Here is a 15,405-nt window from a genome sequence, read left to right on the forward strand (position 1 = left end):
CAGCCTTTCGCCAGTCATGTTGCAGCCATTCGAGTAACAAGAGATAAGAGCACGAGGACAAACACTAGGGTAATTGATGTTTGTATGCAATATAGCATGGTTTCATTTATACATCTGATTTAGAATATTTATTTTGCTTTGATGTTTTTGTATTGTGGCCAAGTGGATGCAGTGATGGAAGATGAGATATGCAATTGTTTGTGAATAGTATCACACTCGGATGAAATCTTCAGGGATAACCCAGGCTATTCTGCCTTCTGCTTTTTTCCCCTTTCTTCTGTTCCTGTGCCTCAGCTGTATGGTCAGTGGCAACTGCTGTCCCTTCATAATGGCAAGATTGTGCAACATGCAGCAGATCATGATGAATCTTGACACTTGCTCTTGCAAATACTGCAGGGCTTCTCCAGCGTCATCCAGGCAGTGGAAGTGTTGCTTCAGCACACCAGTGGTCTGTTCTATCACATTCCATGTGTGAGCATGGCTTTCTTTATACGCATGCTACACATGTGTGTATGGCCTACTCGTCAAAGTCATCAACCATGTAGTCAGGGATAGCCTTCTCACCACTAGCCACCCTTTGGTTTACTTAGGATATATGGCACAGAAATAGGCCATTCGACACAACCAGTCCCTACTGGTGTTTGTGCTTCAGTCAAGCCTCTTCCCATCTTTCCTCTTCTAAACCTATCATTGTAATCATCTATTCCCTTCTCCCTGTTATGCTTATTTAGCTTCCCCTTAAATACATCTGTACTATTCACTTCACGCACTCCCTGTAGTAACAAATTCTATATTGTCACCACATTTTGGATAAGGAGTATTTTCTAATTCCTTATTGGATTTCTTGCTGACTGTCTGTCTTATATTGATGACTTCTAGTTATGCACTTCCTTGCAAGAGGAAACATTCTCCCTGTATCCGCTCTATCAAAACCTTTCAGAATTTGAAAGAGCTTTATTAGCTCACCCCTTAGCCACCTTTAATTAAGAGAAAGGAGACTAAGCCTGGCAGTCCTTTCCTGATATGTATATCCACGCATTTCTGATATTACCCTCGTAAATTTTCTCTGCACTCTCTCCAGTGCCTCTAGATCCTTGTAATATGCTGACTGGAATTGCAAGCAACAGTCTGTGTGGTCTAACCAAGGTTCAGTGCAGGTTTAGTATAACTTCCCTACTATCCAATTCTAGCCCTCTGGAAATAAAATCAAGTGCTTGGTTTTTTTTTTATGACTTTGCTAACCTGTGGAGCAACTTTTAGTAATTGTTGTGTTTGCATTTCGAGATTTCTTTGTTCCCCTACCCCACCTGGACTTGCACCTTGCCCTGGCATTTCAAATGTTGCTAGCACAAAAACCATCTGCCTATGGTTATACACCACCTGGATGTTGAGGGAGTGCAAACCCTTCGGTTCTGGATTAGGGCAGAGTTGACATGCATCAAAGCAATGTATGTGCAGTCACTGGGGAAGCCAGCAATCCTAGCAAAGCCATGTGCTCGCTCCACCTGCTTCTCTGGCAGGAGAGAATTAAATATTAACTCACATTAAATAGAGTCACTGACCTCCCTCATGTTACAATGGTCAGCAAACTGCAAGATGTTGCAAATATTTCCAATTACAGCCTGGAAAGAGCCAAGTATAAAAGTTAGTTGCCGCGGTCACCTTCACAGTCACTGGTAATGGAGTAGTTGCCCTGCTCTGAGGTTGCAATTTAGAACATCATTACTGAAGCACAAACATTTCATCTGTTGTCCCTCACTGAGATTCGGGTAGAATAACTGCTCCGTGAACACCCTGAGTGGATATATGAGAACCCATCCCCCTCCCCTTCCTTTCCCTTCTTCCAGCAAATTGTCCCACTCTGTGTGACTCCCGTTCATTCTCCCAGTCTTGCTGTGTCCCAAGTGGGATATCTACTTTTGCATCCATATCTAGAAACAACTAGTTTGTGCAGAAGCTCTGAAGTCAGCAAAAAGTCCTTCAGCACCCACCACACCACTCTGACTTTTGAAACTTGAAGCAAGTATAAAAAGTCCCAGATATTTGTGGTATGATAGCAACAGCCAGAAGAAATCAATCAAGAACTAAACTCTAAGTACCAAACACTCAATGCCTACAACCTAGGAGGGCAAAGGCAGCAGGCACATTGGTACATAACCACCTGCAAGTTCTGCTCCAAGTCACACTCCATTCTGACTTGGAAATATATCGTGGTTCCATCATTGTCACTAGGTCAAAATACCTAATGAGTGTGAATGTAGGTAGACCACATGGACTGCAGCGGTTCAAGAAAGCAGCTCACTGCCACCTTCTCGGGGACAATTAAGAATGACCAACAAATGCTGGCCTTGCATGTGACACCCACATCCCATAAAAAAATAAAAACAATAGTTAATGATCCATATTCATCGCAGTGGTGGGGGTCCATCCCACTGCTGAATGAATGTTCAACTGAGTAACGGGAAGAGAGCTGGAGCATTGAGTTCCAAAATGATACCGCAGCTGCAGTCAAATAAGCATCACACACTGATTGACATCATGGTCTGCCTGCTCTGCATACTTCCAGGAGATGTTTACTACGTTCACACTAATATGGCATCTGGTGCAATTCGCCCCACAAATGTGGCATTATTTTGGAACTTTAAGGGCATTTGTAGCACCCAAAAATAAGGGGTACTACTTGATCCCCACCCCATGTTCAATACCACAGGAATTTCAACTAGTAGATGCTATTGACTTACTACAGATAAGTGCAATATCCAGTAACTTAATTACAATGTCAAATGGATATATCATTGCTCTAAACCATGTTTTTAATATAGTTTCTGCAAAAGTGATTAAAATAGTAATGCACAGTCACAAAGAACAGATTTTTTTTCACCAAGGGTCAAATTATATTGTTTGATATTAGCCTTGTGTTTTACCACATCATGCAAAAGTTGCATTATGCTTTCTTTTACACTAGCTAAACATTAATATAATCAGCAGGTCTGTCAGTAACTGTGGGCAGAGAAACAGAGTTAAAGTCTCAGGTCAGTGCCCTTTCCTCAGTTCTACTGAAAGGTCACAGACTTCAAACATTTACTGTTTCTCTCTGCAGAAGTTGCCAAACTTGCTGAGTGTTTCCAGCATTTTCTGTTTTTATTTCAAATTTCCATCATCCCCAGTATTTTGCTTTTGCAAACAGTAACGTAGCATTTTTTTAAACTCATTTTACTTCTAGTTTTATTTACTTAACCCAAATCTTTGATGTTTTCCCCTTCCCAGATAACATCTGGTGGAATATCCTCTGCATTGGCTGGAGGTCAAACTCGTAACACTAATATTCTAGATAGCATGACGAAAACGGGAAAGAAATCGTTAAGTAACAACAGCCAGTCTGCAAATAAGTCATCACTTGTCCTCAAACCTCTGACCTCAAAACCAAAGGCCAAACAGGTACTAATTTGTTTCAGAATTTGTTTTAACAGGATTGACAATTTCATGTTTTTTAAAATGCAGGATTCTTGCCTCTTAAGTACAATGTCTGGTTTGGGGCTGAGCTAGAAAGCCCCAGGTTAATCCCTGTTCCGTGCTATATTGGTTGCTCTCGGCCAAAATGGTTGTTGATGTGCTCCTACTATTGTTCTCTGTGACTCTGTTGCTATTGAGCATCTCTTTGGAAAATTATGGGTAGACATTGCAATATGACATAACTGGGTCTGATAGTCTTGTCTAGGTAGTTGAATAGCATCCTTAAATTCACTGTCTCTGCTCAAATGTGAAAAATGTCCTTGATACCAGATAGTAGTAAATGCCTATGGATCAAATACGAGATAAAAATTTGAGTGGGAATATTTAACATGTGTATATCAAAACTTGGGACGGTTTTAAAAAAAGCAAGTTGTGTATGTGTGCTACCTTTCTAATGTAAATCCAGAGGTATAACCAAATTATTTTTCTGAATGTTAAAAGGTGACTTTGTAATTATCAATTCTCAAAGCAATATAGTTACAAGCTAATTTCTAAAAATGTTTTGAAGTGTTTTGCAGCTCTAGCACTGTAGAGCAAGATGTAGAAATAAAAACTTGACCTTTCAAATCCCCCATGTGGTGATAATTACATTAGAGTTCATGATTTCTGTAATTAATTCATGTGTAGATTGAGCCAGTCCTACATATCTGCAGTTAATTCAAAACCGATGATCTGTATGACAAAAGAATCAATTTTTGTTCCAACATTAGGGCTGTTTATCTAGTTTTGCGTCTTATTTAATTTTCCTTATTTTTTCCAAAGACCCAAGCTACATTGTTCCAGTCAACCGCCCCTAAATCCAGCAGTAAAGCTGTGGAAGAAAAAGCAATTGAGGCTAGGCCTGTACAATCAATCACCCCTGACAGCAAAAATACAGAAAACATAAAGTGAGTGTTTTTAAAATGATATACAAAGGATGTGCACTTCAGATAACGTTTATGCTGCCAGGAAATCTTAACTTGTCAGAAACCATAGCAGACTTTCTTTTGGAAAAGTGTATATTTTTTAATGCTTTGTTTGTTGGAGAATAGTCATTTTAAGGTTCACTCTGTTGCCAGATAGTTACCATCCAGATTCTGCTTTGAAGTTTAGATTTATTGTTTCTACAATCAGTGCTGTATTGTAATTCCTAACAGTTTAATGGCTTGAGGCTAGAGAACAATGGTTTAAAATACAGTAATAGTGCCTTTTCTTTGTAAAAAGGTCTAAGACAGGTTTCCAACTCTGGTTGGAAGAAAATCATGAAGATATTGTTGCTGGAAGTCCAGATTTAACAGAAGAAGAAATAATTAAGGAAGGCATGAACAGATTCCGCATTCTGTCATCTGAGGACAGGAAGGTATGCAAACCCCATCCTGGCATTTAGCTTTTGGCATTTTTAATGTCTTTTTTATTTTTAATCCACCATTTTGGTCTGATTTTTAAGAATTAATAGTTTATTTTGAAAATGTTTGATATCTCCAAATAATTAAGAATTATTAGCTAGTGCAATTTATTTCCACTGATTTCAAAGAAAATATATTTTCTTGGGTAAATAACTCAATCATTTCTTCAACACATTCTCTTGTTTTAGCTATATAGTTCACCATTCAGTTGACTTTGCTGCTTTGCATTGGTTGGACATAGCATAAGTGAACTCAAGTATGTTTCAAATACTTGTTTTAATACAATGAATAGATATTTGAATCTCAGTAAATCTGTGTAGTAAATCTAATGCATAACAAGAACCCCATATTTACCATATAAGGTTAAATCTAGCTATCTGAATAGGTTAAATTGATATAAAATAATTCTATACAGGCGTGTTAAGTTGCATGTGCTGTGCTGATGTTTGTTTTCATCAATACTGTGAAATCCAGCAGCAATCAGATTGGAAACAGTGTTGGCAGCAGCACTACTTGATTTTGATTGCACTGCTCACAGACCACAAAACAAAATGTAACCGAATAGATTTGAAGTGGATGTTGCTGAGGAATCATACCTATATAAATTTAGTGGTATTGATTTTGTTTCTATATGAGCTGATGACTTTATTTAAGCAGGATTGGCAGATGCAGAAACACATCTGTTTAAGTTCACTTAATTGGAGAATAACATTGGAGAGTGAAAAATGGAATTTTACAGGAAGGCTTTTTGAAGTGGAGTTTTGTGCTTTGAGCTTGAAATGAATTTGAGGTGAAGTCTTAGAGCTGTATAGAAGAAGTTACAATTTGAAGATGAGCAAAAGGTTTGGATTGACCAGCCAACTGGTTGTTTCATGTTTGATTTTTTTTCCCCTTCTCAGAAAATAGAGTAATGTCGTTTTCAGTACAACTGCTTTATTTTCGATTGATTGACAATCAGTTATGTGGGGGGAAAGAAACAATTTATGAAGTCAATGTAGGCAAAAATTCTAAGTTAAGCTCAAACCAAAAGAGATTTTCTTTCCTAAGGAGGACTAAGCATTACCCAAAATATTTCCATGAAGCAAAAGTTTAGAGGAACATGGTAAAATGAAATTTTAAATTGTAGGTGCAAGGGCAGCTCCTAAAAGATTATTTTTAAATACACAGAATCTTTGGAAAATAATGATCAACCTTTCAGCGATTTCCTCATCTATGTATTCTAATGCCTTGGGTGGAAATCATCAGGTCCTGGCGATGTGTCTGGCGTAAGCTCCTTCACTGTTGCTGGGTCAAAAACCTGGACGCTTCTTCCTAACTGCATAGTAGATGTACTTGAAGCACATGCAGTGCAGTGGTTCAAGAAGGTGGCTTACCACCACCATCTCAAGGGCAATTAGGGATAAGCAATAAATGCTGGCTTTTCAGGCATTGCTCATGCCCAGTGAGTGAATAAACAAATAGCATTATTTTCTCCATTACCATTTGTTAAATTTATATTAAATCCAATGTTTCTCTCTTGATTTTTTTTACATTCCTGTGTTCCAGTGGCCTTTAATTCTTCCTTCACTGTGAAACAAATATAAAGTATTAATTTAATAAGTTTACCATTTTCTTTATTATCTGTTACCGCCTCTCCTGCATCGGTTTCTAATGGGCTAGCATTCTCCTTTTCCACCCTCTTCCTTTCAATATGTTAGCTTTGATATCTCAAGTTTTCTTTACCTATTTGCAGTTCAGTACTTCCCTTGTATCCCTGTATTGTTTTTTGCAGCTCACCCGGCCTGCTAGATTTCAACTTTTCCTCACTTATGCGCTTAAAGCTTGATTCTGTTTTTTTTCACCTTGTTTGTTAACCATGGCTGCCCAATTGCATGTGTGAAGCATTTGCCTTTGAAGAGTATGAATTGGTTTTGTATCATACAAAATACTTTGAATTCTTTTTTATTCATCCATGGAATATAGGCATCACTGATAAGGTCAGCATTTATTGTCCATTCCTATTGCCTTGAGAAGGTGCTGGTGAGCTGCCACCTTGAACCATTGCAGTCCTTGTATAGGTACAGCCACAGTACTTGGAGACAGGACAGAGCCATTCTGTTTTGGCAAAGGAACAGACATGAATGAATGTCTGCTTTCAGCGCAACTTTTCAATGCCATAGGAGAAAAGGTGGTGAGAAAAGTCAGCTTAGCTCTCCCAGAATATCTTGAGGCCAATATTTGTGGTCACAATATCTAGTACATCAGAAATGCTTATGACACTACCCTAATGGCCAAAGACAACTATGATGGCTGAAGAGCTGAGGAAGTCAAGCCTGAAGTTTGGGTTGACATACTTGATGACAATTCACAGTGAGAGCATTGTGACGTTTCAACCCTCAACCATTGTGAACATAATCACTTTCAATTCCTGGGATCGAAAGTGATCACAAATGGAGATAGCAGCACTGAAATCGGAACAAGGTTAGCAATTGCCTGCTCTACAATTTGTCAGCTGAATGAAGTATAGAATTGTGTCTTGTAAATGGTAGACAGGCTTTGGGGAGTCAGAAGTCCAGTTACTCACCACAAAATTCCCAGCCACTGACTTACTTTTGTAGCCACAATATTTATGTGGTTCAACTAGTTAAACTTCTGGTCACTGGGGACCCCTGGCTGTTGATGGTGTGGAATTCAGTGATGGTCATGACATTGAATGCCAAGAGGAAATTCTCTCTCATTGGGGGTGATCATTGCTTGGCATTTGAGTGATACAGATGTTACTTTTCACTTATCAGCCAAGCCTAAATGTTGTCCAAGTTTTGCTGCATTGTGGACATGGATTGCATTATTATCTAAGGTGCTGTGAATGGGACTGAACACTGCAATCATCAACAAACTTCTGACCTTGTGAAGGATGGAAGATCATTGATGAAGCAACTGAAGATGGTTGGGTCTAGGACAGCACCTTGAGGAACTCCATGTACTGGGGCCAGGATGACTAGCTTCCAGAAACCACAACCTCTGTGCTTTGTCCTTTGAGCTAGTGGAGAATTTTCACCCCTGATTCCCATTGATCTTTGTTACTAGAGCTTCCTGATGCCAAACTCAGTCATATGTTGCCTTGATGTTTGTCTGTAGGCTTACTCATTAACAGTTCAGCTCAGTTTTCCTTTTTTTTAAATATTTGTTCATGGCATGTGGACATAGCTGGCTAGCATTTATTGCTCTCGTTCAGAGAGCATTTTTAAGAGTCAGCCACATTGCTGTGGGTCTGGAGTCACATGTAGGCCAGACCAGGTAAAGACAGCAGATTTCCTTCCCTAAAGAACACTAGTGAACCAGTTGGGTTTTTACAACAAACGACAGTACTTTCATGGTCATCATTAGACTTTCAGATTTCCAGATTTTTATTGAATTCAAATTTCACTATCTGCCGTGATGGGATTTGAACCCGGATCCGCAGAGCATTACCCTGGGTCTCTGGAATTCCAGTCCAGTGACAATACCACTATTCCACCGCCTCCCCTGATTAATTCATTTCTGCTCCTTTCGAAGTTTGTTTCATTCGGATTTAAAGCCTTGGCTTGTGGCTCCCTTGTCTGCCTCTCAAATCAAATATTAAATTCATTTTATGGTTACTTTTTATATGATTCCATATAGTCCAATTGTTCTCTCATTCTGGTTTGTCCCTGCTCACCTTAGTGATATATTCCTACCCAGCTACTCTGTTATCATGAGGTATGTAGGTACTTCTTACCAGAGTCTTACACCCTATGTTTCTTAACCCTACATACAACATTTCCATTGTGTGATCACAGAGATCCCTTGTTTCTACTATTAATGTGTCTCAGCTCCATCTTTTCTAGTCCTGTCAATTTTAAAGATCCTATAGGCTGGGATATTTTGCTCCCAATCTTGCTTAGATAGTAGCTAAGTCTCTAATGGCTTCATTATGCCCTTCATTAGTTGAATTTGTGCTTTGAACTGGTTTTATTTCTTACATACACTTGAATACACAATGCCTTTCTAAATAATAGTTTCCACTTTCCCCATAATTTTTCCTGCTGGCTCTTAATACTTTTTGACTTAGTGTGGATTCACAGAATCTCTCAGTGCGGAAGAGGCCCTTCAGCCCGTCGAGTCTGCACCGACACGTGAGAATCGCCTGACCTACCTACCTAACCCCATTTTCCAGCACTTGGCCCACAGCCTTGAATGTTATCACAGAATCATGTTACATAAGAGGCCCTTCGGCCCATCAAGTCTGCACTGACACATGAGAAACACCTGACCTACCTACTTAATCCCATTTACCAGCACTAGGCCTATAGCCTTAATGTTATGATGTGCCAAGTGCTCATCCAGGTACTTTTTAAAGGATGTGAGGCAACCCGCCTCCACCACCCTCCAGGCAGTGCATTCCTCTTGGTAAAAAAGTTTTTCCTCACATCCCCCCCTAAACCTCCTGCCCCTCACCTTGAACTTATGGCCCCTCGTGACTGACCCTTCAACAGAGGGAAACAGCTGCTCCCTATCCACCCTGTCCAAGCCCCTCATAATCTTGTATACCTTGATCAGGTCGCTACTCAGTCTTCTCTGCTTCAATGAAAACAACCCAAGTCTATCCAACCTCTCTTCATAATTTAAATGTTTCATCCCAGGCAACATCCTGGTGAATTTCCTCTGCACCCCCTCCAGTGCAATCACCTCCTTCCTATAATGTGGCAACCAGAACTGCACACAGTACTCCAGCTGTGGCCTCACTAAGGTTCTATACAACTCCAACATGACCTCCTTACTTTTGTAATCTATGCCTTGATTGATAAAGGCAAGTGTGCCATATGCCTTTTTCACTCCCCCACTAACATGCCCCTCCGCCTTCAGAGATCTATGGTCACACACGCCAAGGTTCCTTTGTTCCTCAGAACTTCCTAGTGTCATGCCGTTCATTGAATACTTCCTTATCAAATTACTCCTTCCGAAGTGTATCACCTCACACTTTTCAGGGTTAACTTCCATCTGCCACTTATCTGCCCATTTGACCATCCCGTCTATATCTTCCTGTAGCCAAGACACTCAACCTCCCAGCCAATCCTTTGTGTCATCCGCAAACTTACTAATCCTACCCCCCACATGGTCATCTATGTCGTTTATATAAATGACAAATAATAGGGGATCGAGCACAGATCCCTGTGGTACACCACTGGACAATGGCTTCCAATCACTGAAGCAGCCTTCTGTCATCACCTTCTGTCTTCTACAACTAAGCCAATTTTGAATCCACCTTATCAAATTACCCTGTATCCCATGTGCATTTGCCTTCTTTATAAGTCTCCCATGTGGGACCTTGTCAAAGGCTTTGCTGAAATCCATATAAACTACATCAACTGCACTACCCTCATCTACACAGCTGGTCACCTCCTCAAAAAATTCAATGAAATTTGTTAGGCATGACCTCCCTCTGACAAAGCCGTGCTGACTATCCCTGATCAAACCTTGCCTCCCCAAGTGGAGATAAATTCTCTCCTTCAGAATTTTCTCCAATAATTCCACCACTCTTTCTCCCTCAGCCCCCTCCCCACTCTGCCCAGCTAATTTAAATTTTTACCCTTGTCCTATTTACTCCTTTCACAAGGATCATAAGTGTTTGTTGCCGTTTTGGTGACAAGCTCGCCTGTTGGTGGAGTTTCATCAGAAACTGAATGGAGGAAGGAATGACAGCAGCATGCAGAATTGTAGTAAGCAGAGAGAGATGCCAGTGGCCCCTTGTGGACAATGGCTAATGATGGGTGCTTTTTCTGGCCCCAAAAGTGGTCCCAATATCCAATGAATCAGTAATACTATCTGCTAGACCATCGTTCCAGCCATGCATTGATTCCTAATCTTTCTGTCTGGCCCAGTGTGCAGAAATAAAGCACACCATTTTCTGGTGCTAACCCACAAATTAGCAGATTTCTTTTTGTGGATTTAAGTTTTGCAACTTGGCACAGTGAGATTTAAACTCATGAATTTTGGGTTGTTAGCTCAGAACCATAAACACTAAGCTACCATACTCGGCTCTGTGCACATTTCTTGTGATAAGCAATTTGTCGTTACATTTGCAATATATGATCTGCCAGCATATTTGTTTCTGCCTTTTGGAGAGATCAATGGATAATTCTGTGCTATTTCCAGTATAACCCAGGAAGGAAAAAGTCGATTGTTAACCCCAAGGCATATTAACTCCAATTGATTACATGCATGAGGTTACATTTCAGAAGAAGCTTTAGCCTTTTTGTGGAAGCAGTCTTTTGAATGAGTCCTGTATAGAGTTGTGATGACCTAAATTGTATCATTCACCTAGCAGTGCAGTTTTACATTATTCTTATGGCAATTTTATTTCCTAGGCCTGGACGGTAAAAGCTAAAAAAAGTGGTAGCATCAACAATATGCCCGATGAGGAAGATGTTCAAAAACGCAAGCGTGTGGAAGAGTTATGTGAAGATGATCCGGAAAACAAAAAGGAAAATACTGAAGAGCCTGAAAGCTTGGCCAAGAAACATAAACAACAGCATGTATCAACAACTTCAAGGTTGGCTGCCTTTGCCTTCAAAAAGGACTAACATTGCTGCATATTACTTCAACACAGTTTGAACATAGAAATGCAGCTCAAAATCTTCTTAGATTTCCATGTTTCTATAACTGCATCTTAATGTATTACTTATTCTAAGGTGTTGGATATTGTACAGCACAAGTTTTCATTTTTCTATATTTGAATTTTTTTGTATGACAGGAATTAAACTAGATCTATTTTGAATGTGTTTCTTGTGGATTTAAAATAGGTTTTGTAGAGTGGTGCAGTGTGTTAAAATGATACACATGTCCGATTGAAAAGGAGAGATGGCAAAGGTTCAGTTTGATCATGAATTACCTTTTTGCTTCTCTATCATTTTCTTCTTGCCTCATTGTTTTCTCCAGCATATAAAATGGATACTTCATTTCCCAAAAAGGTAAAAGCAATATAGATGAAAATAAATGTGACAAAGTAATTAATATGAATATGATATTCTGGGTAGAATGGGTTATTTTAAAGATTCAAAAACATGATTATGTCTCAACATAATAAGTTGGATGGTATAATGAAACAGTAAAGCTCGGTGCACACAGTTCCCTTATTGTTTCAGTCAACATAGTTGGTGCCCAATATGCAGGCATAAGATTGAGATTAAAAATCTGAGTGAGGTGTTAAGTGAATGCAACTAAGATAAAAGCAAAAAACTGCGGATGCGGGAAATCCAAAACAAAAACAAAAATACCTGGAAAAACTCAGCAGGTCTGGCAGCATCGGCGGAGAGGGACACAGTTAACGTTTCGAGTCCAAATGAAGGGTCGTTCAGATTCAATGTTAACTGTGTCCCTCTCTGCAGATGCTGCCAGACCTGCTGAGTTTTTCCAGGTACTTCTGTTTTTGAAGTGAATGCAACTGTTGTACAGAGCTTTTGGATAGCAAGGAACACCTATATTGGACGCTTTATCACACCAGTCACTAAATAAATTCTGGCATTATAAACTACCAACACATGAACACCTTATCATTTTTATATGCAACATCCTATTTTTGTTTTTTAAAAAAAATACATTTTAGAAGGGAAAAACAGATGAGCAGTTGCAAGAAAGTGCATGTAGGGGGTAATAATTTAAATTTAAATCCTAAGTTTTGACTACTTATATGCAGGGAGTTTTACTGCACTTGTCATATCAAATCAGTGGATTAGTATTATTTTTTGCCTTTGAGCAAGGACAGGAAGTCAGTTCACTATCTGCATTCCGTTCAAGCTCGATAGATGTAACCTAAACCTTTGTCACAAACATAGATATTGTTATAATTCATTTCTGATCTCTCTTATTTACTAAAATGTAATGCTACATTTGAGGAAGAACAGCTTGACTATCATAGCTAGTGATTACAGTGGTGTGACTCTATGACTGTGAGAATTATCTTGATCTGGCCTGCAGTGAAAGCTCTTCTTACGTTGATATAGCTTACTGAAATAAAGGAAAGCGAGCTCTATGGCCATGTTTAAGGACTGTTTCAACTTTGCCGATATTGGGGTAAATGGGAGAGCCCTGAAAATGGATGAGAGAATTGTGGTACATGACCAACCAACCAACCAGTTCATTACATTACTGACAACATATTAAATTCATGTTGCCTGCTATTTTAAATGATTACTCCATTCAGCCAGTGCAATTTGCACTGTTCATTGGCTCCATGCATCAGCAGGGGGCCTGATGTGAGTATTTAGTGCTACCAAAAGGCAGTCTGCAGTTCTTAAAGTGGATGTGCATTGTAGTTGTAAGAAGTGGGAGCCCTTTGAAAAGCGAAATTTTGAGGAGTGGTTAAAAATGAGAGTGCACCAAAGTTTTCTAACATGCACTGGAGGCCTTGGTGCAAGATGTGGAGCGTAGAAGAGATATATCTATGGTGGGGGATTGGTGGGGAACAAGATGTCCTCCAGACATACGCACAGGATGCAATGAAAAGAACTGGCGCTAGTGGTTAATGCCAGGACTGCAGCTGCAAGCACATGGATGCAGTGTAGGAAGAAGGTTTAAAAAAAACTTATGAGTCCTATCTTCAAATGTCATATTCTATCAACTGCATCACTGTCTTCATCTACTACTCAACTCACAAAACCTACCAACAACCTTTTATCAATTACTACTCAACCTTTCAATTCATGTACCTTACTTTGCAATCACACACCATACCACTGTTGCAAGCCTTGCACTCACAGGCAGCTATACAGCCGTGGGCAATGCTGCCCTTGCCCTACTTTGAGGCCACTGTTGTGGCTGCTGCAGTTGACAGATTTCATCACAGCTACTTTTGCGAAGTGAAGAAATGTTTGCATTGCATCTCACCGAAGTTGAAGAATTAATCCTTCAGTGGATATGGTCTCCTGCTAAGTGCCTTTCTTCCCCGCCTAATGGTTTGGTTTGTTCTACATGGACTCTTTTTATTCTCCCAGTCATATTCAGTTCCCAGAGGAATCCTGACCAGCCCACCTATGTTCTGAAATCAGAAGATTTAAATGGCTGAAAGGTTACTTCAAGATTACTCCCTTCAGAGTACTCAAACATTTATCAAGCATAGGAAAGCTGTTAAAATGCAAATAATTGCAACAGCAACTGGAAAAGATAATCCAGCAACGGACCTACAAATAGTTTGATTTCTTTAAATAGCATTAGGGCAGTCCTTAACTCCACTTAACATTGTATTCTGGAGAGAGCCCAAAGGTGGAAACTGGCATCAAATCAGGATTGCGTACTGATTTGCATCATCAACCTGCTGTTCTGCAAGTTGCTGGAATAGGTATGTGCACACCATCCCTTTTACCAGGAGTTTTCTGTTGAAAGTATGCGCATGCACCTCGGGTCACAGTTTTTTTTTGTAGCTACATAGGGCGACATTTTCTGTGCCAGCTGGTGGAAGGCATGATAGGGGGCGTGAATGGACAATATGGTGCAATCGGTTTCACAACGACGGCAAGACAGATGGCGATTGTCCACTCAGCCTGCCGACAGCAAGCTGCGTTTCCCGCTATAGGTTGTTGGGAACCTCATTGTAATACATAAGCATTTCATTATCAGGCCATCTTGCCAGGCTCTTGCACCCTTGCTGGATTGCCTGTCCATGTCAGCGGGAAAGCATGTTGACATGTTTCACAACAGCACAGAGGCGGTGTGCACCTGGCGGCCTGTACTTTGGGTGAACTGGAGGTGAGTGCACAGCAAAGTTCTGCAGAGCTCACCTGTTGCTTTGGAGGCTTTAGGGCGCTGGGGGGGTTATGGTTATGTGCAGCCCTGGCTCTGAGGTGACTTTTGAGGCGGGTCAAGTGCAGCTTTGTTTTTGAGGTGACTGGTAGTGGTGGGGGGGGGGGCGGTGGGGGGTTGGGCAGGTGGTGGTTAAGGGCAGCCCAGCCTTTGAGGCGACTGGGACTGAGGAGGTCAGGGGGTGGGGGTAGAAAACAATGGCTGCCCTGCTGTTGAATATAGCACACAAGCATTCGGGGTGGGGGAGGTGGTAGGGTGGGCGAGGGAAGTGGCTACACATTTGGTAAACCTGTAGAAAGTGACCATTCCTCTGCAGCTGAGACAGTTCAGCAGCTCAAGCGCAACCAAATTGATATGATTCAGGTCGGGCTCCTAGCTTATCTGCCCACACAAGCAATGCAGAGGCATCAAAGTACCACCAAGTGCTCCAGAGCTCCACCCTCCTGCACCCCCCCCCCCCCCCACCCCCCCCCCCACACACACACACACACACACACACACACACACTGCAAGTTCATGAGCGCTTTAGAGCAGTTGGACTGTGCACGTTGTATAATCTTGCTAAAGCTAGCCATGGAGAGGTCACTGCTGGAGGCACTCAGCCCCTTGCAATGTCAGCATCCCGGTTTGGACCAGTCTCCCCCATGGTTCAAACTAACGGCAACCTTGCAGTGCACTAATCTCTGGCCATCCGAGTGGTGGCCAGCACTCT

General features: G+C 40.8%; 1 protein-coding gene across 4 annotated transcripts in view; it reads left to right on the forward strand.

Moving 5' to 3' along the window:
* Positions 1-11,673, forward strand: part of wdhd1 (WD repeat and HMG-box DNA binding protein 1) — a 73,977-nt gene extending 62,304 nt beyond the window's left edge. For all 4 annotated transcript variants that reach the window (XM_041214286.1, XM_041214288.1, XM_041214287.1 and 1 more), the window contains 4 exons: positions 3,268-3,438; positions 4,276-4,400; positions 4,717-4,852; positions 11,264-11,673. In XM_041214286.1, coding sequence (XP_041070220.1) covers positions 3,268-3,438; positions 4,276-4,400; positions 4,717-4,852; positions 11,264-11,479 — 648 coding nt within the window. In that variant the 3' untranslated portion in view covers positions 11,480-11,673. The remainder of the gene's footprint in view (positions 1-3,267; positions 3,439-4,275; positions 4,401-4,716; positions 4,853-11,263) is intronic.
* Positions 11,674-15,405: the final 3,732 nt, after the last annotated feature.

The sequence above is a fragment of the Carcharodon carcharias genome, chromosome 20 (genome assembly GCF_017639515.1).
Source record: "Carcharodon carcharias isolate sCarCar2 chromosome 20, sCarCar2.pri, whole genome shotgun sequence".
Classification (NCBI taxonomy): domain Eukaryota; kingdom Metazoa; phylum Chordata; class Chondrichthyes; order Lamniformes; family Lamnidae; genus Carcharodon; species Carcharodon carcharias.